Consider the following 26,441-nt stretch of genomic DNA (forward strand, 5'->3'; position numbering starts at 1 on the left):
CGTGTGGTAGAGGGAGGACAGTATTGGTTTGCAGCGTCGAGAGCAGCGCTAGAATGAACCAGTGTGTGTGTGTGGATGTTTTTTCACTAAATTATTTACAGAGACTGTGTGAATTATGTAGAGATGTTAATCTGGGGAAGGGAGTGATTCCAGTACGAGATTATTTATCAGGTTTACAAACCTCTAAACCAGGTTAACCAGGAACAATATTTCAGTTTGGGTAAAGGGTGTGAGTGCACGTGTACACCTGTATGTATGAGTGTGTTTTCCTGCGTCCTTGTGTGTGTGTGCGTTCGTGCGTGTGTGTACCATAGCTCTGCAGCAGCTCCTCCTTGGTGGACACCGTCAGGGACCGGTCCTTAGCAGACAGAACCACGGCCAGACAGATATAGTGTTGTTCTGAGGATGTGGCCCGTCGGACCACCGTCAGCAGACGGACAGGGTGGGTGTGGGGGGCAGAGCTGAACCTCTCCACACAGAACCACGTAGAGTAGCTTAGACCAGACGGAGGGGGGAACAGACGCTCTCCTACACGGAGGGAGGGAGAGAGGGAGAGAGCTGGTTAAATTAATGAGCTAATGATAACATGAGGATGAGAATTAATGAGCCTTCATACATGAGGATGAGAGAGACATAGGAGAGGAGAGAGGGAGAGGAAAGAGGGAGAGGAGAGAGGCGTGTGGGAGAAGAGAGAGAGGAGAGAGGATAGGAGAGAGAGGGGCAAGAGAGAGAGGAGAGAGAGGGGCGAGAGGGAGAAGAGAGAGTGGTGAGAGGGAGAGGAGAGAGAGGGGCGAGAGGGAGAGGAGAGAGAGGGGCGAGAGGGAGAGGAGAGAGAGGGGCGAGAGGGAGAGGAGAGAGAGGGGCGAGAGGGAGAGGAGAGGGGGCGAGAGGGAGAGGAGAGAGAGGATAGGAGAGAGAAGAGAGAGGGGGCGAGAGGGAGAAGAGAGCGAGGGATGAGAGGGAGAGGTGAGAGAGGCGAGAGGGAAAGGAGAGAGAGGATAGGAGAGAGAAGAGAGAGAGGGGCGAGAGGGAGAAGAGAGAGTGATGAGAGGGAGAGGAGAGAGAGGGATGAGAGGGAGAGGAGAGAGAGAGAAAGAATAGGAGAGAGAGGAGAGAGAGAGGGGAGAGAGAGGGATGAGAGGGAGATGAGAGAGAGGGGCGAGAGGGAGAAGAGAGAGAGAGAAAGAATAGGAGAGAGAGGGGAGAGAGAGAGGGGTGAGGGAGAGGAGAGAGAGGGGTGAGAGGGAAGAGAGAGGGGTGAGAGGGAAGAGAGAGGGGTGAGACGGAGAGGAGAGAGAGGGGTGAGGGAGAGGAGAGAGAGGGGTGAGAGGGAAGAGAGAGGGGTGAGAGGGAAGAGAGAGGGGTGAGACGGAGAGGAGAGAGGGATGAGAGGGAGAGGAGGCTGAGCTGTGTATATCCTCTGGATGTCTGCTTTAGCGTCTGGGTCTGTACATCAATAATTATGTATTATTATTTGTTTAGGTCCACGGAGTATATGATCGGGACAACCGGGGCCTGGTTGGGTTAACGGGCAGACTGGGTTAACGGGCAGACTGGGTTAACGGGCAGACTGGGTTAACGGGCAGACTGGGTTAACGGGCAGACTGGGTTAACGGGCAGACTGGTTCGATGAATGAAGTTGCCCTGATGACGTCATACTACTACACTGAACAAACAAATATAAACGACAACGTGCAAATATGTAAACAACGTTATCGAGTTACAGTTCATATAAGGAAATCATTCACTATAAATAAATAAATTAGGCCCTAATCTATGGATTTCACATGACTGGGAATACAGATATGCATCTGTTGGTCACAGAAAGGTAGCGGCGTGGATCAGAAAACCAGTCAGTATCTGGTGTGACCATTTGCCTCATTCAGCGTGACACATCTCCTTCACATAGAGTTGATCAGGCTGATGGTTGTGGTCTGTGGAATGTTGTCCCACTCCTCCTCAATGGCTGTGCGAAGTTGCTGGATATTGGCGGGAACTGGAACACGCTGTCGTACACGTCGATCCAGAGCATCCCAAACATGCTCAATGGGTGACATGTCTGGTGAGTATGCAGGCCATGATATTTTAATTTGGAAACTAAATCAAATCCAATTGTATTTGTCACATGTACGAAATGCAACAAGTGTAGACCTTACAAATAGTCCATGTGGCTGTTTGATCAGTTGTTCAGCAGTCTTATGGCTTGGGGGTAGAAGCTGTTAAGGAGCCTTTTCAACCAAGACTTGGGGCTCCGGTACCGCTTGCCGGAAGGGGGCAGCGAGAACAGTCTATGAGACTTGGGTGACTTGAGTCTTTGACCCTTTTTAGGGCCTTCCTCTGACACCGCCTGGTACAGAGGACCTGAATGGCAGGAAGCTTGGCCCCAGTGATGTACTGGACCATACGCACTGCCCTCTGTAGTGCCTTACGGTTGGATGCCAAGCAGTTGCCGTACCAGGCAGTGATGCAACCGGTCAGGATGCTCTCGATGGTGCAGCTGTATAACTTTTTGAGAATCTGGGGACCCATGTCAAATCTTTCCAGTCTCCTGAGGGGGAAAAAACATTGTTGGGCCCTCTTCACGACTGTCCTGGTGTGTTTGGACCATGATAGTTTGTTGGAACCAAGGAACTTGAAACTCTCCTCCCTATAGGATGTCTCATCGTTGTCGGTGATCAGGACTACCACCTTTGTATCATCTGCAAACTTAATGATGGTGTTGGAGTCGTGCCTGGCCACGCAGTTGTGGGTGAACAGGGAGTACAGGAGGGGACTGAGCACGCACCCCTGGGGAGCTCCAGTGTTGAGGATCAGCGTGGCAGATGTGTTGCTACCAACCCTCACCACCTGGGGGCGGCCCGTCAGGAAGTCCAGGATCCAGTTGCAGAGGAAGGTGTTTAGTCCCAGGGTCCTTAGCTTAGTGATGAGCTTTGTGTGCACTATGGTGTTGAACGCTGAGCTGTAGTCAATGAATAGCATTCTCATAGGTGTTCCTTTTGTCCAGGTGAGAAAGGGCAGTGTGGAGTGCGATTGAGATTGCGTCATCTGTGGATCTGCTGGGGTGGTAAATTAATTGGAGTGGGTCTAGGGTTTCCGGGATGATGGTGTTGATGTGAGCCATGACCAGCCTTTCAAAGCACTTCATGGCTACAGACGTGAGTGATATGGGGCGGTAGTCATTTAGGCAGGTTACCTTCGATTTATTGGGCACAGGGGCCGGTCTGCTTGAAACATGTTGGTATTACAGGCTGAGGTTGAAAATATCAGTGAAGACACTTGCCAGTTAGTCTGTGCATGCTCCGAGTACACGTCCTGATAATTCATCTGGCCCTGCGGCCTTGTGAATGTTGACCTGTTTAAAGGTCTTGCTCACATCGGCTACGGAGAGCGTGATCACACAGTCGTTCGGGACAGCTGGTGCTCTCATGCATGCTTCAGTGTTGCTTTCCTTGAAGTGAGCATTAAAGGCATTTAGCCTGTCTGGTAGGCTCACATCACTTGGCAGCTCGTGTTTGGGTTTCCCTTTGTATGCGATGCAGACGTTGTGTATGTGTGTCGTGATACTATGATTTGGGTTGGAGGCTAGCTTGGAGATGGTAGTCTAAGATTAGGCTTGTTGTGATACTGACCACTAATAGCGTTGTAGTAATAATGACCTGCTCCAATCCTATTGACCAGAGGAGAGGAAATGAGAGGAGAAAGGAGGAAGAGGGAGGAGGAGGCTAGCTAGGGGATGAAGACTAGGCTAAGTTTAGCATGTTGTCATAGTGACCTGCTAGCTAGGGATGTAACCTAGGCTAAGTTTAGGTTGTAGTAATATTCACCTGCTAGCTAGAGGATGTAACCTAGGCTACGTTTAGGTTGTAGTGATATTGACCTGCTAGCTAGAGGATGTAACCTGGGCTAAGTTTAGGTTGTAGTGATATTGACCTGCTAGCTAGAGGATGTAACCTAGGCTACGTTTAGGTTGTAGTAATATTGACCTGCTAGCTAGGGGACGTAACCTAGGCTACGTTTAGGTTGTAGTGACACTGACCTGCTCCAATCCCAGAGACCACGGCTCCATCGCTGACTCCTCCTGTGTTGGCATTGTTAGAGGGAGCGTTGTGAGGAGCCAGGCTTGGCTGGAACAGACACCTAGAGACAGGAGGAACATACAGTACATAAAATGACTAAATCTAATATAATCTGATACACAGAGGGTAAAAAACATTAAGAATACTAATTTGCCCTCAAAACAGGCCGTCATTGTAAATAAGAATTTGTTCTGAACTGGCTTGCCTAGTTAAATAAGGGTTAAATAAAATAAATAAATAAAGAACAGCCTCAATTGGTCGGGGACATGGACTCTACAAGGTGTTGAAATCGTTCCACAGGGATGCTGGCCCATGTTGACTTCAATGTTTCCCACAGTTGTGTCGAGTTGACTCAATGTCCTTTGGGTGGTGGACCATTCTTGAAACACACGGGAAACTGTTGAGTGTGAAAAACCCAGCAGTGTTGCAGTTCTTCACACAAACCGGTGCGCCTGGCACCTACAACCATACCACGTTCAAGGACATCTTTTGTCTTGCCCATTCACCCACTGAACCGCACACACACACAATCCATGTTTCAATTGCCTCTAGGCTTAAAAAGTCAACAGGTGACATCAATAAGGGATCATAGCTTTCACCTGGATTCACCTGGTCAGTCTATGTCAAGGAAAGGGCAGGCGTACTTAATGTTTTGTCCACTCAGTGTAATATATTATCTAGAGGGAGCATTATGAAGGGGCCAGACTGGGCAGGAACAGACACCTAGAGATATAATCTAGAGGGAGCATTATGAAGGGGCCAGACTGGGCAGGAACAGACACCTACAGATATAATCTAGAGGGAGCATTATGAAGGGGCCAGACTGGGCAGGAACAGACACCTAGAGATATAATCTAGAGGGAGCAGTATGAAGGGCCAGACTGGGCAGGAACAGACACCTACAGATATAATCTAGAGGGAGCATTATGAAGGGGCCAGACTGGGCAGGAACAGACACCTACAGATATAATCTAGAGGGAGCATTATGAAGGGGCCAGACTGGGCAGGAACAGACACCTACAGATATAATCTAGAGGGAGCATTATGAAGGGGGCCGACTGGGCAGGAACAGACGCCTAGAGATATAATCTAGAGGGAGCATTATGAAGGGGCCCGACTGGGCAGGAACAGACGCCTAGAGATATAATCTAGAGGGAGCATTATGAAGGGGCCCGACTGGGCAGGAACAGACGCCTAGAGATATAATCTAGAGGGAGCATTATGAAGGGGCCAGACTGGGCAGGAACAGACGCCTAGAGATATAATCTAGAGGGAGCATTATGAAGGGGCCAGACTGGGCAGGAACAGACACCTAGAGATATAATCTAGAGGGGAGCATTATGAAGGGGCCAGACTGGGCAGGAACAGACACCTAGAGATATAATCTAGAGGGAGCATTATGAAGGGGCCAGACTGGGCAGGAACAGACACCTGGAGATATAATCTAGAGGGAGCATTATGAAGGGGCCAGACTGGGCAGGAACAGACACCTACAGATATAATCTAGAGGGGAGCATTATGAAGGGGCCAGATTGGGCAGGAACAGACACCTAGAGATATAATCTAGAGGGAGCATTATGAAGGGGCCAGACTGGGCAGGAACAGACACCTAGAGATATAATCTAGAGGGGAGCATTATGAAGGGGCCAGACTGGGCAGGAACAGACACCTAGAGATATAATCTAGAGGGAGCATTATGAAGGGGCCAGACTAGGCAGGAACAGACACCTAGAGATATAATCTAGAGGGAGCATTATGAAGGGGCCAGACTGGGCAGGAACAGACACCTAGAGATATAATCTAGAGGGAGCATTATGAAGGGGCCAGACTGGGCAGGAACAGACACCTAGAGATATAATCTAGAGGGAGCATTATGAAGGGGCCAGACTGGGCAGGAACAGACACCTACAGATATAATCTAGAGGGGAGCATTATGAAGGGGCCAGACTGGGCAGGAACAGACACCTAGAGATATAATCTAGAGGGAGCATTATGAAGGGGCCAGACTGGGCAGGAACAGACACCTAGAGATATAATCTAGAGGGGAGCATTATGAAGGGGCCAGACTGGGCAGGAACAGACACCTAGAGATATAATCTAGAGGGAGCATTATGAATGGGCCAGACTGGGCAGGAACAGACACCTACAGATATAATCTAGAGGGGAGCATTATGAAGGGGCCAGACTGGGCAGGAACAGACACCTAGAGATATAATCTAGAGGGAGCATTATGAAGGGGCCAGACTGGGCAGGAACAGACACCTACAGATATAATCTAGAGGGAGCATTATGAAGGGGCCAGACTGGACAGGAACAGACACCTAGAGATATAGTCTAGAGGGAGCATTATGAAGGGGTTGTTTTAAAATTTTAACATTATAAGTAGGTAAGGAAATTGAAAAAAAGTCACTGTGGGGAAATCACAAAAGTAAAATCCTTAAATTCATATTTTAAAAAAAAACAAAACATTTTTTTTACACGCCAAAATGAATTCGCCCCCCAGTTCCACCCTCGATTTAGTTTAACACTAACTACATCCAACAGGAGTCCAGACCAACAACAACAAAAAAAGAAGAAGAGCTGTCATGTCTGCTCAGCGTTTGCTTCACAACTCCGAGCTTTATTACCGCTAGTGGAGACAGAACAAAAAAAGAGAATAGACAGAACTCGTTTTCTTCACAGTAAATCACCGACGTTACAAAGTCAATGACAGGATCTTAGCTTCTAAGAAACATGTGACTAAGTAAGACTCCTAGACCTCGGCTAGTTGTTATTTTCTCTCAACCTGGACATATCAGCAGGTTCAGGGACAACCCGCGGGTTTTGTAGGCTAGCTTTAGAAATGCAACATACTTGCGCTTTAAAACTGCACCATTTTTTCCTCTCTGTTGCAAAACGGCAAAATGTGTAGAATTGCCGGAAATGAAGTCTAATAAATGTATTTTTCTCTCTCCGCTGTCAAGAGGGAGGGTCACTGAAATGTTTTGCTCGCAAGGGGGTCCCCCTCAACAGACTTAGACTCGGGCCGTCTCTGACTGCATGTGTGGGTATGGATGTGGGTACGCAGACCCACAAGCCACTGCAGACCCACAAGCCACTGCAGACCCACAAGCCACTGCAGACCCACAAGCCACTGCAGACCCATCATGAGTTTAGATTTTTTGTAGCACTCACCCCCGTCCAAGTTGCCCATCCCTGAGCTATCTGTTCTTTCTCTCTCTCAACATGAAAACATTGTTGTTGTCGTCGTCACACTGAATACCCACGTTGGGGATTTCTGGTCTACCTTCTGACAAAATGTCGAGGAAGAATGAAAAGAACGGTGTCAAACATTAGCTTAGAACGGCGTTCTGTTCTGACGAAGTAAAAGAGTAAAACTATTAAAGTATTAAAAAAGCAGTAATGAAATTGGAAAACACAAAAAATACCAGGACCTCATTTATAACCGTGGGGGAAGTTATACACTCACAGACCAGGAACTCATTTATAACCGTGGCGGAAGTTATACACTCACAGACCAGGAACTCATTTATAACCGTGGCGGAAGTTATACACTCACAGACCAGGAACTCATTTATAACCGTGGCGGAAGTTATACACTCACAGACCAGGAACTCATTTATAACCGTGGGGGAAGTTATACACTCACAGACCAGGAACTCATTTATAACCGTGGGGGAAGTTAAACACTCACAGACCAGGGCCTCATTTATAACCGTGGGGGAAGTTAAACACTCACAGACCAGGAACTAATTTATAACCGTGGCGGAAGTTATACACTCACAGACCAGGAACTCATTTATAACCGTGGCGGAAGTTATACACTCACAGACCAGGAACTCATTTATAACCGTGGCGGAAGTTAAACACAAACAGACCAGGAACTCATTTATAACCGTGGGGGAAGTTGAACACAAACAGACCAGGAACTCATTTATAACCGTGGGGGAAGTTGAACACAAACAGACCAAAAATGTTTTTTTTTTAAAGACAACATACGTACAAAAATGTTGATTTCTAAACCTGCCGTGTTCCCTGTTATAATCAGACCTGTCCTGAAACTGTGAATGAGCATAAAACCTGAATCCCCCCCCCCCCTTCATTCACCTTTTAAGGTGACAATAACACCCTTGTTTGCTGTATACTTTGGAAGTATTAGAATGAGGCAGAAGCAGTTTTCTAAAGGAAATAGCGCTGGCAAACGTGACCAAATGTCGTTGGGGGGGGGGGGGGGGGGGGGGGGTGACATTTGCTATAAATGCAGTGACATTTGCTATAAGTCTATCTGACAGACAAAAAAAGTTTATGAAAGACAACAACAACAAAAAACGATTGCAAATTGCTGTGGATCTGTAAAAAAAAAGATTGTTTGAATTGAATAGGGCCTAATGTTTTTGCATTGACTTTTTCCCTCTCATTTATATGAAGCACTGAAACTTTGTCTGCTGACACACTACAATGTAAAAGATCAACTGTCTGTAAATTCACTCTGTCTGTTATAAACCACACCTCCTTTCTGATGCATAGAACATAATACTTCATATAATATCCTATCTAATAGGCCCAATTAAACGAGGGATCCACATGGGCATTTTTTATGTAGGCTACGCCTACTTTGGGAATATGAACACATTTTTTATGTAGGCCACGCCTACTTTGGGAATATGAACACATTTTGTATGTAGGCCACGCCTACTTGGGGAATATGAACACATTTTTTATGTAGGCCACGCCTACTTGGGGAATATGAACACATTTTTTATGTAGGCCACGCCTACTTTGGGAATATGAACAAATTTTTTATGTAGGCCACGCCTACTTTGGGAATATGAACACATTTTTTATGTAGGCCACGCCTACTTGGGGAATATGAACACATTTTTTATGTAGGCCACGCCTACTTTGGGAATATGAACACGTCAGGGCGATACATTTAATCTGCATAATGGTTATGAAAATATGTATTCATGTTTCTAAATGAAATAGTCAACTCGAGATATTATAAATTACAGTATTCACATGTGAGCTACAGAAGTATCCTACAACAAACTGTTCCACCGCTCAGGATACGCAAAGGAAGTAAAATACTGTGAAAATTCTTTCATGTATTTACTAGTGAGAAGTGGGTCCAACTAAACGAGAGATGAGATGAATAGTATCCTAAATTGCTGTATGAAACCATCACAGAAAGGGGGAGGAATTTATTCTGCAATGATCACGGAAATGTAAAAAAATATTAGCCTAGGAAATAGATGCCTATTTATAATTATTTAAAAAAACGCAAGGATAGGCGTCCCGAGTGGCGCAGTGGTCTAAGGTACTGCATCGCAGTGAATAGCTGTGCCACCAGAGATTATGGGTTTGAGTCCAGGCTCTGTCGTAGCCGGCTGCGACCGGGAGGCCCATGGGCGACGCACAATTGGCCCAGTGTCGTCCGGGTTATGGAGGGTTTGGCCGGTAGAGGTATCCTTGTCTCATCGCGCACCAGCAACTCCTGTGGCGGGCCGGGCGCAGTGCACGCGGACCAGGTCGCCAGGTGTATGGTGTTTCCTCCGACACATTGGTGTGTCTGGCTTCCGGGTTAAGCAGGCATTGTGTCAAGAAGCAGTGCGGCTTGGTTGGGAGGACGCACGGCTCTCGACCTTCACCTCTCCCGAGTCCGTACGGGAGTTGCAGCGATGAAACAAGACTGTAACTACCAATTGGGGAGAAAAAAGGGGTTTAAAAAAAACGCAACTACATTGAGCAAAAATATAGACAGAGTTACCGTTCAGATAAGGATACATTCATTAAGCCCTAATCTATGGATTTGACATGCATCTGTTGGTCATAGACGCAGAGGCGTGGATCAGAAAACCAGTCAGTATCTGGTGTGACCCCCATTTACCTCATGAAAACCAGTCAGTATCTGGTGTGACCATCATTTACCTCATGAAAACCAGTCAGTATCTGGTGTGACCACCATTTACCTCATGCAGAGCGATATCCTTCAGAGTTGATATTTAATGGCTTTGCGAAGTTGCTGGATATTGGCAGGAACTGGAACTAGCTGTCGTACACGTCGATCCAGAGCATTCCAAACATGCTCATTGGGTGACATGTCTGGTGAGTATGCAGGCCACGGAAGAACTGGGACATTTTCAGCTTCCAGGAATTGTGTACAAATCCTTGCAACATGGGACCGTGCATTATCATGCTGAAACATGAGGTGATGGAGGCGGATGAATGGCACGACAATGGGCCTCAGGATCTCCTCACGGTATCTCCGTGCATTCAAATTTCCATTGATTTAAATGCAATTGTGTTCGTTGTCCATAGCTTATGCCTGCTCATACCATAACCCCACCACCACCATGGGGCACTCTGTTCACACCGTTGACATCAGTAAACCGTTCGCCCACACGACACCATACACGCTGTCTGCCATCTGCCCGGTACAGTTGAAACCGGGAATCATCCGTGAAGAGCACACGACTACAGCGTACCAGTGACAATCGAAGGTCAGCATTTGTTATGACGCTGAACTGCAGTCAGGTCAAGATCCTGGTGAGGACGACGGGCACGCCGATGAGCTTCCCTGATACGGTTTCTGATGGTTTCTGACAGAAAACCCACAGATTCATCAGCTGTTTGGGTAGCTGGTCTCAGACGATCCAGCCAATAAAGAAGTCGGATGTTGAGGTCCTGGGCTGACGTGGTTACTTACACGTGGTCTGCAGTTGTGAGGCACGTCGGATGTACTGCCAAATTCTCTAAAGCGACGTTGGAGGCGGCTTATGGTAGGACGCACGGTTTCTAAATGAGGCCCCTGGGCCCCTCCCTCCTCTGTGGTTTGCTAATAACCATCGCTATCCTATCTACAGAAACAACAGTGTCTCTTGAATACACACACACACACACAAGTTTGTACTCCCTATTTACACACACCGATTGGTCCCGTGTGTGTTGTGACAGACCAGTTAATGACGCCCCAACCATTTAGTACCAACCTACCAGCTGCCCCAGAACTTTCCCTATATGAGCCAGCTGTGTGTGTGTGTGTGTGTGTTGGGGGATGGGTCCTAATAGGGGCTGGGGTATTAATATTTCATAGTGACAGATGGGGTAGAGGGGAAGGGGTGTGTGTGCGGTGTGGATAGTCTTGTGTGCGTTTGTGTTGAACAAAAGTGGGACAGTGCCTGTTTGCTTCCAGAGACAACATGTACTATTCTGACGCAGCTGGGCACAGCGGGATGGAGATGGGTTTGGACTGGATGACTTTAACCATAGAAATAAACAATAACAATAATAATAATAGCGAGCAGCAACAAACCACAGGATGACCGAAAGGACACAAGATCAGTTGGATAACAAAGCAAGCACTCATGTAGGAAGTACAGAGCATTCAGGAAGTATTCAGACCCCTTGACTTTTTCCACATTTTGTTACGTTACAGCCTTATTCTAAAATTGATTTTTTTTTCATTTTTATGTCCTCATCAATCTACACGTAATACTACACAATGACTAAATGAAAACAGGTTTTTATACATTTTTCCAAATTAATAAAATATTTAAAAACAGAAATACCTTATAAGTATTCAGACCCTTTGCTTTGAGACTCAAAATTCAACTCAGGTGCATCCTGTTTCTATTGATCAATTTTATTGGAATCCAACTGATTGGACATGATTTGAAAAGGAACACACCTGTCTATATAAGGTCCCACAGTTGACAGTGCATGTCAGAGTAAAAAACCAAGCCATGACGTCAAAGGAATTGCCCGTATAGCTCAGAGACAGGAATGTGTCGAGGCACAGATCTGGGGAAGAATAACCAACGGCGCTGACGGAGATGGCAGCATCGCTCCGAGAAAACGTTGTAGTATTTTTTATTTTTTTATGTACTATTTCTTACGTAGCTCAGGAAATGCTTTGTGTCATTAGATACAGCCGGGAAGAACATTTGGATATTAGAGCGGCTGTAACTCACCAGAACTACCAGCATTACGACCAGGAATACGACTTCCCTGGAGCAGCTCCTGTGTTCACTCTCCCAAGAGCAATTGAACTTATTCCAGAGGCCGACCCAAAACATCAACAGAGGAGGAGAGGCACTCGAGGCAGCCTGCTGGTTCGACTTAGGAGGCCCGCACCCCCACCCCCCCCACCGCTTCCGAGTATATTACTCGCTAATGTTCAGCCTTTGGATAACAAAGTTGATGAGCTTAGAGCAAGGATTTCTTTCCAGAGAGACATCGGGGCCTGTAACATACTTTGTTTCACGGAAACATGGCTCTCTCGGGATACTCTGTCGGAGTCAGTAAAGCCAGCAGGATTCGCAGAACATCACGCAGACAGGAATAAATATCTCTCCGGGAAGCATAAGAGCAGGGTTTAATGATTAATGACTCTTGGTGTAATTCTAGGCACATACAGGAACTCGAGTCATTTTGTTCACCTGACCAAGAATACGTCACAATTAAATGCCGACCATATTATCTCCCAAGAGAATTTTCCTCTGTCACCGTCAAGACCGTTTACATCCCACCTCAAGCCGAAACCTCGGCGGGCCCTCAAAGAACTTCACTGGACTTGATGCAAACTGTAAACCACATATCCTGAGGCTGCATTTATGTGAGCTGGGGATTTTAACAAAGCAAATCTGAGGACTAGGCTGCTGAAATTATATCAACATGTTGACTGTCTTACTCGCACTACTAAGACTCTCGACCTATTCAAACTTCCGGGATGCTTACAAGGCCCTCCCCCACCCTCCTGTCGGCAAATCTGACCACGGCTCCAGTAACTCAAACAGGAAGTGCCCGTGCTCCGTACTACTCAACGCTGGTCTGACCAATCAGAATCCACGCTTCAGGATTGTTTTGATCACGTGGACTGGGATATGTTCCATGGTAGAGTGCAAAAATAATCTTGACGCATACACGGATACAGTGACTGAGTTCATAAGGAAGTGTATAGGAGATGTAGTACCCACTGTGACTATTAAAACCTACCCTAACCAGAAACTGTGGATAGACGGTAGCATTCGCGCGAACCACCACATTTAACAATGGCAAGGCGACTGGTAACATGGCAGAATATAAACAGTGTAGTTATTCACTCCGCAAGGCAATAAAAACAATCAAACAAGCTAAACGTCAATATAGAGATGAAGTGGAGTCGCAATTCAACGGCTCAGACACGAGACGTATGTGGCAGGGACTACAGACAACCACGGACTACAAAAGGAAAACCAGACACGTCACCGAGACCGACGTTTTGCTTCCAGACTAAACACTTCGCACACTTTGGGGATAAACCAGTGCCGCCGACACCGTCCTTCTCCGTGGACGACATGAGTAAAACATTTAAACGTGTTAACCCTCGCAAGGCAACCAGTCCAGACGGCATCCCTAGCCGCGTCCTCAGAGCGCAGACCAGCTGGATGGAGTGTTTACGGACATATTCAATCACTCCCTATCCCAGTCTGCTGTCCCCACATGCTTCAAGGTGGCCATCATTGTTCCTGTACCCAAGAAGGCAAAGATAACTGAACTAAATGACTTTCGCCCCGTAGCACTCACCTCTGTCATTATGAAGTGCTTTGAGAGACTAGTCAAGGATCATATCACCTCTACCTTTCCTGACACCCTAGACACACTCCAATTTGCTTACCGCCCCAATAGATCCACAGATGACGCAATCACCATCACACTGCACCCTGCCCTATCCCATCGGTACAAGAGGAATAACTATGAAAGAATGCTGTTTATTGAGTATCGCTCAGCATTCAACACCATAGTACCCTCCAAGCTCATCATTAAACTCGAGGCCCTGGGTCTGAACCCCACCCTGTGCGACTGGGTCCTGGACTTCCTGACGGGCCGCCCCCAGGTGGTGAAGGTAGGAAACAACACCTCCACTCCGATAATCCTTAACACTGGGTCCCCACAAGGATGCGTGCTCAGCCTCTTCCTGTACTCCCTGTTCATCCACGATTGCGTGGCCATGCACGCCTCCAACTCAATCATCAAGTTCGCAGACGACACAAAAGTAGTAGCCTTGATTACCAACGATGACGAGACAGCCTACAGGGAGGAGGTGAGGGCTCTGGGAGTGTGGTGCCTGGAAAACAACCTCTCATTCAACGTCAACAAAACAAAGGAGATGATCGTGGACTTCAGGAAACAGCAGAGGGTGCATCCCCCCCCCCTCCCCCTTCTACATTGACGGGAACGCAGTGGAGAAGGTGGAAAGCTTCTCGGCGTACACATCACTGACAAACTGAACAGAGCCTCCTCAACCTCAGGAGGCTAAAGAAATTTGGCTTGTCACCTAAAACCCTCAACTCTTTACAGATGCACAATTGAAAGCATCCTGTTGGGATGTATTACCGCCTAGCCGTGTCTGAATCCTGGCTTAGGAAGGCCACCAAAAATCCTGCCATTTCCATCCCCAACTACAACAGCCCCCAGCTGTGCCCTGGACACCATATGTGAATTGATTGCCCCTATCTATCTTCAGAGTTCGCACTGTTAGGTTACCTAAACGGGGATATACTTAACACCCCGGCCATCCTACAATCTAAGCAATATGCCCTCAATCTCACACAAATTATCAAGGAACCTACCAGGTACAACCCTAAATTCGTAACCACCCTCTTAGATACCATCCTGACCAACCTGCCCTCTCAATACACGTCCGCCATCTTCAACCAGGATCACAGCGATCACTGCCTCATTGCCTGCGTTCGTAATGGGTCACTGTTAAACGCTCCCTAAAACACTTCAGCGAGCAGGCCTTTCTAATCGACCTGGCCCGGGTATCCTGGAAGGATATTGACCTCATCCCGTCAGAAGAGGATGCCTGGTTGCTCTTTAAAAGTGCTTTCCTCACCATCTTAAATAAGCATGCCCCATTCAAAAAGAACAGATATTGCCCTTGACTCCACACTTGACTGCCCTTGACCAGCACAAAAACATCCTGTGGTGTTCTGCATTAGCATCGAATAGCCCCAGCATTATGCAACTTTTCAGGGAAGTAAGGGCTCCTCCTCCCAGATGCCCACTGCACTGAAGCTAGGAAACACTGTCACCACCGATACATCTACGATTATCGATCATTTCAATAAGCATTTTTCCACGGCTGGCCATGCTTTCCACCTGGCTACCCCTACCCCGGCCAACAGCTCCAAAGATTGGAAAGCTGCCGCGGTCATCCCCCTTTTCAAAGGGGGAGACACTCTAGACCCAAACTGTTACAGACCTATATCTATCTTACCCTGCCTTTCTAAGGTCTTCGAAAGCCAAGTTAACAAACAGATCACCATTTCGAATCCCACCGTACCTTCTCAGCTATGCAATCTGGCTTCAGAGCTGGTCATGGGTGCACCTCAGCCACGCTCAAGGTCCTAAACAATATCATAACCGCCATAGATAAAAGATAGTACTGTGCAGCCGTATTCATCAACCTGGCCAAGGCTTTCGACTCTGTCAATCGTCGCATTCTCATCAGCAGACTCAATAGCCTTGGTTTCTCAGATGACTGCCTCGCATGGTTCACCAACTACTTCTCAGATAGAGTTCAGTGTGCCTGGTGTACGGACCTCTGGCAGTCTATGGGGGTGCCACAGGGTTCAATTCTCGGGCCGACTCTTTTCTCTGTATATATCAATGATGTCGCTCTTGCTGCTGGTGAATCTCTGATCCACCTCTACGCAGACGACACCATTCTGTATACTTCTGGCACTTCTTTGGACACTGTGTTCACAAACCTTCAAACGAGCTTCAATGCCATACAACACTCCTTCCGTGGCCTCCAACTGCTTTTAAATGCTAGTAAAACTAAATGCATGCTCTTCAACCGATTGTTGCCTGCACTCACCCGCCCGACTAGCATCACTACTCTGGACGGTTCTGACTTAGAATATGTGGACAACTATAAATACCTAGGTGTCTGGTTAAACTGTAAACTCTCCTTCTAGACTCACATTAAGCATCTCCAGTCCAAAATTAAATCTAGAATTGGCTTCCTATTTCGCAACAAAGCCTCCTTCACTCATGTTGCCAAACATACCCTTGTAAAACTGGCTATCCTGCCGATCCTTGACTTCGGCAATGTCATTTACAAAATAGCCTCCAACACACTACTCAGCAAACTGGATGTAGTTCATCACAGTGCCATCCGTTTTGTCACCAAAGCCCCATATACTACCCATCACTGCGACCTGTATGCTCTAGTTGGCTGGCCCTCGCTACATACTCGTTGCCAAACCCACTGGCTCCAGCTTATCTATAAAAGTCTTTGCTAGGTAAAGCCCTGCCTTATCTCAGCTCACTGGTCACCATAGTAACACCCACTCGTAGCACGCGCTCCAGCAGGTATATTTCACTGGTCACCACCAAAGCCAATTCCTCCTTTGGCCGACCTCATCCCCATATTGTTATTTATCTTCTTGCTCATTTGCACCCCAGTATTTCTACTTGCACATCATCGTCTGCACATCTATCACTCCAGTGTTAATGCTAAATTGTAATTATTTCGCCTCTATGGCCTATTTATTGCCTTTACCTCCCTAATCTTCTACATTTGCACACTGTACATAGATTTTTCTATTGTCTTACTGACTCTACATTTGTCTATGTGTAACTCTGTGTTGTTGTTTGCTTTATCTTGGCCAGGTCGCAGTTGTAAATGAGAACTTGTTCTCAACTGGCCTACCTGGTTAAATAAAGGTGTTCTCAACTGGCCTACCTGGTTAAATAAAGGTGTTCTCAACTGGCCTACCTGGTTAAATAAAGGTGTTCTCAACTGGCCTACCTGGTTAAATAAAGGTGTTCTCAACTGGCCTACCTGGTTAAATAAAGGTGTTCTCAACTGGCCTACCTGGTTAAATAAAGGTGTTCTCAACTGGCCTACCTGGTTAAATAAAGGTGAAATAAGAAAAATAAAATGTTGCTCGTCCACATATATATAGTCTTAAATCATTCCTACTTAAATTTGTGTGAATTGAGTATATGTTGCATAATTTGTTAGATATTACTACACTGTTGGGAACTAGAAGCACAAGCATTTCGCTACACCCGCCATAACATCTGCTAATCACGTGAAAATTTTGATTTTAACATTTCTGCAGCATTGAAGGTCCCCAAGAACAAACGGGCCACTATCATTCTTAAATGGAAGAAGTTTGGAACCACCAAGAGCTGGCCATCTGACCAAACTGAGCAATCGGGGGGGAGGGGAAGGGCCTTGGCTAAGAATCTGATGGTCACTCTGAATGAGCTCCAGAGTTCCTTTGTCGAGTTGTCCTTCTGGAAGGAGATCCTTCCAGAACGACAACCATCTCTGCAGCAGTCCACCAATCAGGTCTTTATGGCAGAGTGGCCAGAGGGAAGCCACTCCTCAGTAAAAAGGCACATGACAGCCCACTGTCATTTGCCTCCCTGAAATAACGTTGGAGGCGGCAGCTCTGGTGGAAATTCCTGCAGTCAGCATGCACTGCACTGCACGCTCCCTCAAAATATCTGTGGCATTGTTTTGTGTGACACATAAAAAAAAAAACACATTTGTACATGGTAAAACTCGACAGTCAAAAAACATATCATAAGGAATAACCTTTTGAAGTGTCTGTCCTATATCTGAGATATAAGAATACTGGTTCACCCCCTATGCATTTTTTTAAATTTTTACAGCCCGGTATTGGGTTACACAACATGACTAAAAGTATGTGGACACCTGTTCGTGGGAACATCTCATTCCAAAATCATGGGCATTAATATGGAGTTGGTCCCACCTTTGCTGCTATAAAAGCCTCCACTCTTCTGGGAAGGTTTTCCACTAGATGTTGGAATATTGCTGCTATAACAGCCTCCACTCTTCTGGGAAGGCTTTCCACTAGATGTTGGAACATTGCTGCGAGGACTTGCTTCCATTCAGCCACAAGATTAGTGAGTTTGGGCACTGATGTTGGGCGATAAGGCCTGGCTCGCAGTCGACGTTCCAATTCATCCCAAAAGTGTTCGATGGGGTTGAGGTCAGGGCTCTGTGCAGGCCAATCAACTTTTTCCACACCAATCTCAACAAACAATTTCTGCATGGACCTCGCTTTGTGCACAGGGGCATTGTCATGCTGAAACAGGAAAGGTGCTTCCCCAAACTGTTGCCACAAAGTTGGAAGCACAGACTCATCTAGAATGTAATTGTATGCTGTAGCTTTAAGATTTCCCTTCACTGGAACTAAGGGTCCTAGCCAAAACCATGAAAAACATCTCCATACCATTATTCATCCTCCACCTAACTTTACAGTTGGCACTATGCATTGAGGCAGGTAGCTTTCTCCAGGCATCCGCCAAATCCAGATTAGTCCGTCGGACTGCCAGATGTTGAAGCGTGATTCATCACTCCAGAGAACGTGTTTCCACTGCTCCAGAGACCAATGGCGGCGAGCCTTTACACCACATCAGCCAAATCATTGCGCATGGTGATCTTAGGCTTGTGTGCAGCTGCTCGGCCATGGAAACCAATTTTAAGAAGCTCCCGACGAACAGTTCTTGTGCTGACGTTACTTCCAGAGGCAGTTTGGAACTCGGTAGTGAGTGTTGCAACCCGAGGACAGACCATTTTTATGCTCTTCAGCACTCAGTGGTCCCGTTCTGTGAGCTTGTGTGGCCTACCACTTTGCGGCTGAGCAGTTGTTGCTCCGAGACGTTTCCACTTCACAATAACAACACTTACAGTTGACCGCGGCAGCTCAAGCAAGGCAGAAATGTTGACGAACTGACTTGTTGGAAAGGTGGCATCCTGTGACGATGTCACTTTCTTCAGTACGGAACATTCTACTGCCAATGTTTGTCTATGGAGATTGCACGGCTGTGTGCTCAATTTTATACACCTATCAGCAACGGGTGTGGCAGAAATAGCAGAATCCACTAATTTGAAGGGGTGTCCACATACTTTTGAATATATAGGGTTCCTTCAGACGACTCCCCTGAAAGCGTAATAACAGACACCTTCGTGTTCCTGAGTTCCTGTTACACTTTTAATATTGGTGACGTATCTGTTTTTAGTTCGGTCAGTTTTGTGAGAAGACATTTTTTTTTTTCTTCTAAATGAGGATTGTCCCACGACAGAGATAGTTTACAGACGACTGCTGTAAAGTTTGTGAAACGTCGTAGAGCCCAAACACACGGACACACTGTCGTGTTGGCGAGAGTCTCATCTTTATCCGTTTGTAGCTCAAAAGGCTTCTTGGTTTTAGAGAGACTATTTAGTGACCGTTTCCTCGTCCAAATCCTCTCGTGTAGAAAAAGACAGCTTTCACAAGTCCCGTGTCACGGAGTAGAGGCCAACTTTATATCGGCGGAAAGAAGGGGATTGAGCTGCATCCAGCTATTCTATATTCAAAATGACATCACCGTGTGGCGGTAACCGTTAAGAGTCAATAACTCCAGGATTACTAGAACGGGTAACAGAGAGAACCCATGTGTTTTATACTTTTCCATTACAACCATTACCCCCCCCGTCCTCTGATTTCTCCCTCCACTGGTGTGTGTGTGTGTGTGTGTGTGTGTGTGTGTGTGTGTACGCATGTCAGAGTCCGCCTGTGTGTGTGTATTACTGAGAAAAAAATCTGCCCAATTTTATGCACATTTCAACAGCATGAAAGAAAGGAGAGGGATAATAACCTCCCTGCTGTGACAGAGACAGGTGTTCCTGATATAAATAACCTCCCTGCTGTGACAGACAGGTGTTCCTGATATAAATAACCTCCCTGCTGTGACAGACAGGTGTTCCTGATATAAATAACCTCCCTGCTGTGACAGAGAGAGGTGTTCCTGACATAAATAATATGCAATAAAAAAGATGTAATAACGAAAAGGAAAACTGAAGGTAACAAAACAAGCACGATGAAATCTGTCTTGTGGAACCAACAGAACCAAAGGAATAACCCCAAAAGTGCAAGTGACGACAGCAAGGGGTCGCAGAATTCCAACAACTTTCGCAAAATTCCCAGGTTTGCCAGAAATCTCAGTTGGAGGATTCAGAGAATCAGAAGGAAATAACACAGGGAGGGATTTCTGGAAATCTCAGGGAATTTTAGGAACATTTTGCAACCAGTGACAACAGCGAATAAAATAAATGTGTGTATACCCAAAAGCCCTGTGTGTGTGTGTGTGTGTGTGTGTGTGTGTGTGTGTGTGTGTGTGTGTGTGTGTGTCTTTGTGTGGTGTGTCTCTGTGTGTCTGTGTGTGGTGTGTCTGTGTGTGGTGTGTCTGTGTGTGGTGTGGTGTGGGGTGTCTGTGTGTGTGTGTGTGTCCGTGCGTCTTCTCACCCAAAGCCCTCCAGCGAGGTGTCAAACTCCACGAAGGCTGGAGTGACGGCCGAGCCGTGAAGGCGGATGTCGTGGGGCGTTGTCATGGAGACCAGGCACTTGACGCGTGTGAGCGGCACGGTGCTCCCCTCGGCCGAGCGCACCAGGCTACGGCTGATCCGGTACTGACTGTTGTCTTCACCGGCCGCTGGGAACACGGTGTCGGGACCAAAACAGCCCTCCATCGATATAGTCATAGAGTCTGTGGGACACGAGATGAAATGTTAAAACACACCTCATCTGCTACAGGGAAGCATTGAAACAGAGTCTGAGAGTAGAGGAAGGAGGTACTATTAGACTACTGAAACAGGGCCTGAGAGTAGAGGAAGGAGGTACTATTAGACTATTGAAACAGGGCCTAGGAGTAGAGGAAGGAGATACTATTAGACTATTGAAACAGTGCCTAGGAGTAGAGGAAGGAGATACTATTAGACTATTGAAACAGGGCCTAGGAGTAGAGGAAGGAGATACTATTAGACTATTGAAACAGGGCCTAGGAGTAGAGGAAGGAGATACTATTAGACTATTGAAACAGGGCCTAGGAGTAGAGGAAGGAGGTACTATTAGACTATTGAAACAGGGCCTATGAGTAGAGGAAGGAGGTACTATTAGACTATTGAAACAGGGCCTAGGATTAGAGGAAGGAGGTACTATTAGACTATTGAAACAGGGCCTGCGAGTAGAGGAAGGAGGTACTATTAGACTATTGAAACAGGGCCTAGGATTAGAGGAAGGAGGTACTATTAGACTATTGAAACAGGGCCTGAGAGTAGAGGAAGGAGGTACTATTAGACTATTGAAACAGGGCCTAGGAGTAGAGGAAGGAGGTACTATTAGACTATTGAAACAGGGCCTGAGAGTAGAGGAAGGAGGTACTAATAGACTATTGAAACAGGGCCTAGGAGTAGAGGAAGGAGATACTATTAGACTATTGAAACATGGTCTAGGAGTAGAGGAAGGAGGTACTAATAGACTATTGAAACAGGGCCTAGGAGTAGAGGAAGGAGGTACTAATAGACTATTGAAACAGGGCCTAGGAGTAGAGGAAGGAGGTACTATTAGACTATTGAAACAGGGCCTAGGAGTAGAGGAAGGATGTACTAATAGACTATTGAAACAGGGCCTAGGAGTAGAGGAAGGAGGTACTAATAGACTATTGAAACAGGGTCTAGGAGTAGAGGAAGGAGATACTATTAGACTATTGAAACAGGGCCTGAGAGTAGAGGAAGGAGGTACTAATAGACTATTGAAACAGGGTCTAGGAGTAGAGGAAGGAGGTACTAATAGACTATTGAAACAGGGTCTAGGAGTAGAGGAAGGAGGTACTAATAGACTATTGAAACAGGGTCTAGGAGTAGAGGAAGGAGATACTATTAGACTATTGAAACAGGGCCTGAGAGTAGAGGAAGGAGGTACTATTAGACTATTGAAATAGGGCCTAGGAGTAGAGGAAGGAGGAACTATTAGACTATTTAAACAGGGTCTAGGAGTAGAGGAAGGAGCTACTAATAGACTATTGAAACAGGGCATAGGAGTAGAGGAAGGAGGTACTATTAGACTATTGAAACAGGGCCTGAGAGTAGAGGAAGGAGGTACTATTAGACTATTGAAACAGGGCCTGAGAGTAGAGGAAGGAGGTACTATTAGACTATTGAAACAGGGCCTAGGAGTAGAGGAAGGAGATACTATTAGACTATTGAAACAGGGCCTGAGAGTAGAGGAAGGAGGTACTAATAGACTATTGAAACAGGGCATAGGAGTAGAGGAAGGAGATACTATTAGACTATTGAAACAGGGCCTAGGAGTAGAGGAATGAGGTACTATTAGACTATTGAAACAGGGCCTAGGAGTAGAGGAAGGAGGTACTATTAGACTATTGAAACAGGGCCTAGGAGTAGAGGAAGGAGGTACTATTAGACTATTGAAACAGGGCCTAGGAGTAGAGGAAGGAGGTACTATTAGACTATTGAAACAGGGTCTAGGAGTAGAGGAGGGAGGTACTAATAGACTATTGAAACAGGGCCTGAGAGTAGAGGAAGGAGATACTATTAGACTATTGAAACAGGGTCTAGGAGTAGAGGAAGGAGGTACTATTAGACTATTGAAACAGGGTCTAGGAGTAGAGGAAGGAGGTACTATTAGACTATTGAAACAGGGCCTAGGAGTAGAGGAAGGAGATACTATTAGACTTTTGAAACAGGGCCTGAGAACAGAGGAAGGAGGAACTATTAGACTATTGAAACAGGGCCTGAGAGTAGAGGAAGGAGGAACTATTAAGACTATTGAAACAGGGTCTAGGAGTAGAGGAAGGAGGAACTATTAGACTATTGAAACAGGGCCTATGAGTAGAGGAAGGAGATACTATTAGACTATTGAAACAGGGCCTAGGAGTAGAGGAAGGAGGTACTATTAGACTATTGAAACAGGGCCTAGGAGTAGAGGAAGGAGGAACTATTAAGACTATTGAAACAGGGTCTAGGAGTAGAGGAAGGAGGAACTATTAGACTATTGAAACAGGGCCTAGGAGTAGAGTAAGGAGGAACTATTAGACTATTGAGAGAAAATGAGGTAATTTTCATTTGGAAAATATCCCATTACAGTTAGGGAAGGACAATTTAGAGATTGATGCTACAGCTAAATAACCATTCCCACATTGCAAACATTTTCTTACTAAATAGACAACATTAATCAAACATGATCATTAGTCTGACAAACTCAGGCTTTCCCATTATACTTTGACAAGACTGGCGGTTTACATGAAATTACCCAGAGGCTGTAAATTGTGCCTAATTTGGAATTAAGATAGTCAAGACATTAACTTTTACGGAAGGTAATGCTGAGCGATTAGTGCTTTTTTGAGGTAATTTCGATTAGGGTTTGGCTATTAAAAAAATTGTTTTTCCCAAAGTTGGTTTTGTTAAAAAAAAAAATGCTTAAATGCATTATGAAATAATGACATTGTAATGATTGTAGAGCTTTTTATTTATTAAAAGACCAAAAATATTGAACTTTCAATTGCCAAAACATTGAAAATGTTCCATTGTCTCTGTCAGGTCCACATTGGGTAGACATCAATAGAGAAACAGGAAATGACTATGAAATAATATTTCAGTTGTGTATATTACTTAGGTTTTATGTCATGACTTTATTCATGTTCATTCCTTAAAGTCATCATCTCTGCTCAGGCAGTATCAGCCAGCCAGATCATCTAGGTTATCTCTGTGCTCTCCTTAAAGTCATCATCTCTGCTCAGGCAGTATCAGCCAGCCAGCCAGCCAGCCAGATCATCTAGGTTATCTCTGTGATCGCCTTAAAGTCATCATCTCTGCTCAGGCAGTATCAGCCAGCCAGCCAGCCAGCCAGCCAGCCAGCCAGCCAGCCAGCCAGCCAGCCAGATCATCTAGGTTATCTCTGTGCTCTCCTTAAAGTCATCATCTCTGCTCAGGCAGTATCAGCCAGCCAGCCAGCCAGATCATCTAGGTTCTCTCTGTGCTCTCCTTAAAGTCATCATCTCTGCTCAGGCAGTATCAGCCAGCCAGATCATCTAGGTTCTCTATGTGCTCTCCTTAAAGTCATCATCTCTGCTCAGGCAGTATCAGCCAGCCAGATCATCTAGGTTATCTCTGTGCTCTCCTTAAAGTCATCATCTCTGCTCAGGCAGTATCAGCCAGCCAGATCATCTAGGTTATCTCTGTGCTCTCCTTAAAGTCATCATCTCTGCTCAGGCAGTATCAGCCAGCCAGCCAGCCAGCCAAATCATCTAGGTTCTCTCTGTGCTCTCCTTAAAGTCATCATCTCTGCTCAGGCAGTATCAGCCAGCCAGATCATCTAGGTTCTCTATGTGCTCTCCTTAAAGTAATCATCTCTGCTCAGGCAGTATCTCTAGAGAAATGGCGCCTTGGCCTAAAAAATAAACATTAAAATAAAAAATAAAAAAATGGAAATCAAGTAACTGAACCGACGTCAGTCAATTAGTTGTTTAATAACAGAAAGTTTAATCACTCAGCACTGACGGACAAATTCACCTCAGGTAATTATCTGAAGGTGATTAGTCGAGGTCTAGGAAGCAGCCCACATAACGTCGTCGGTTTAGGTTGCAGCAACATTTCAATAACGCTACAATAAGCTCCTTCTGGTGTGCAATCGTGGAAGGATTACAGTCTCCAGAACGTCATTTCCACTGGCAATTAAAGCTAGAGAAAGCTCATCTCCTGGCAAAAACCCCTCAATCTATTCTCCACTACAGTAACTGACTGGATACAACCGAATGGATCAACTAACAGCAGGAGGATAAAAGGAAAAATAAATTTGCTGGGAGTAATTTGTTGGCCTTTTCAAACTGCACGTCTTTCCTCCTGTCCATCTCGCTCTGCAGAAAAACTTTCTGGTAACACTTTCTATGACGCACGCACACACAATGCCTTATTCTGCATCTATAAAGCCTTATTCTGCATCTATAAAGCCTTATTCTGCATCTATAAAGCCTTATTCTGCATCTATAAAGCCTTATTCTGCATCTATAATGCCTTATTCTGCATCTATAATGCCTTATTCTGCATCTATAAAGCCTTATTCTGCATCTATAAAGCCTTATTCTGCATCTATAAAGCCTTATTCTGCATCTATAAAGCCTTATTCTGCATCTATAAAGCCTTATTCTGCATCTATAAAGCCTTATTCTGCATCTATAAAGCCTTATTCTGCATCTATAAAGCCTTATTCTGCATCTATAAAGCCTTACTCTGCATCTATAAAGCCTTACGCTGCATCTATAAAGCCTTATTCTGCATCTATAAAGCCTTATTCTGCATCTATAATGCCTTATTCTGCATCTATAATGCCTTATTCTGCATCTATAATGCCTTATTCTGCATCTATAAAGCCTTATTCTGCATCTATAAAGATCTGTTGTTCCATGCAGTGAATCTGTTTTTCACTGCATTTATATGGGCTGATAGCAGTAAGGCTAAATAACAATTTTCCTCATATACTATTTCTACATTGTATATATATATTTTAATTTATTTCATCTTTATTTAACTAGCCACGTCAGTTAAGAACAAATTCATATTTACAATGATGGCCTACCCCGGCCAAAGCCGGACGACGCTGGGCCAATTGTGCGCCGCCCTATGGGACTCCCAATCACGGCCGGCTGTGATACCCTGGTTCGAATCCAGGCTGTATCTGTAGTGACACCTCTAGCACCGAGATGCAGTGCATTAGACCGCTGCGCTACTTGGGAGCCCAATATTAAGTGACGAAATCAAAACTATGAAATAACATATATGGAATCATGTAGTAACCAAAAAAAATGTTAAACAAATCAAAATATATTTTATATTTGAGATTCTTCAAAGTAGCCACCCTTTGCCTTAACGACAGCTTTGCACACTCTTGGCATTCTCTCAACTAGCTTCATGGGGTAGTCACCTGGAATGCATTTCAATAAATAGGTGTGCCTTGTTAAAAGTAAAAAAATGCAGTTGAGCGAATCAGTTGTGTTGTGACAAGGTAAAAGACCAAGTCCATATTATGGCAAGAACAGCTCAAATAAGTAAAGAGAAATGACAGTCCATCCTTACTTTAAGACATGAAGGTCAGTCAATCCGGAGAATGTTCAAAAACGTTGAAAGTTTCTTTAAGTGCAGTCGCAAAAACCATCAAGCGCTATGATGAAACTGGCTCTCATGAGGACCGCCACAGGAAAGGAAGACCCAGAGTTACCTCTGCTGCAGAGGATAAGTTCATTAGAGTTAACTGTAGAAATTGCAGCCCGAATAAATGCTTCACAGAGTTCAAGAAACAGACACATCTCAACATCAACTGTTCAGAGGAGACTGCATGAATCTGGCCTTTATGGTCAAATTGCTGTAAAGAAATCACTACTAAAGGACACCAATAAGAAGAAGAGACTTGCCTTGGGCCAAGAAACACGAGCAATGGACATTAGATTAGGTGAACGGATTATCTCTGCATGTGTGGTTCTCACTGTGAAGCATGGAGGAGGAGG

At 45.5% G+C, this 26,441-nt stretch overlaps 1 protein-coding gene across 1 annotated transcript in view; it reads right to left on the reverse strand.

The window, feature by feature from the left end:
- LOC139389360 (WD repeat and FYVE domain containing 3) overlaps positions 1-26,441 on the reverse strand; it is a 234,931-nt gene that overhangs the window by 101,333 nt on the left and 107,157 nt on the right. The window contains exons 20-22 of the mRNA XM_071136061.1: positions 20,390-20,630; positions 4,037-4,137; positions 310-528 (exon numbers count right to left, since the gene is read on the reverse strand). Of these exons, the coding sequence (XP_070992162.1) occupies positions 310-528; positions 4,037-4,137; positions 20,390-20,630 (561 nt within the window). The remainder of the gene's footprint in view (positions 1-309; positions 529-4,036; positions 4,138-20,389; positions 20,631-26,441) is intronic.

This window comes from Oncorhynchus clarkii, chromosome 30, assembly GCF_045791955.1.
Source record: "Oncorhynchus clarkii lewisi isolate Uvic-CL-2024 chromosome 30, UVic_Ocla_1.0, whole genome shotgun sequence".
Taxonomy (NCBI): Eukaryota; Metazoa; Chordata; class Actinopteri; order Salmoniformes; family Salmonidae; genus Oncorhynchus; species Oncorhynchus clarkii.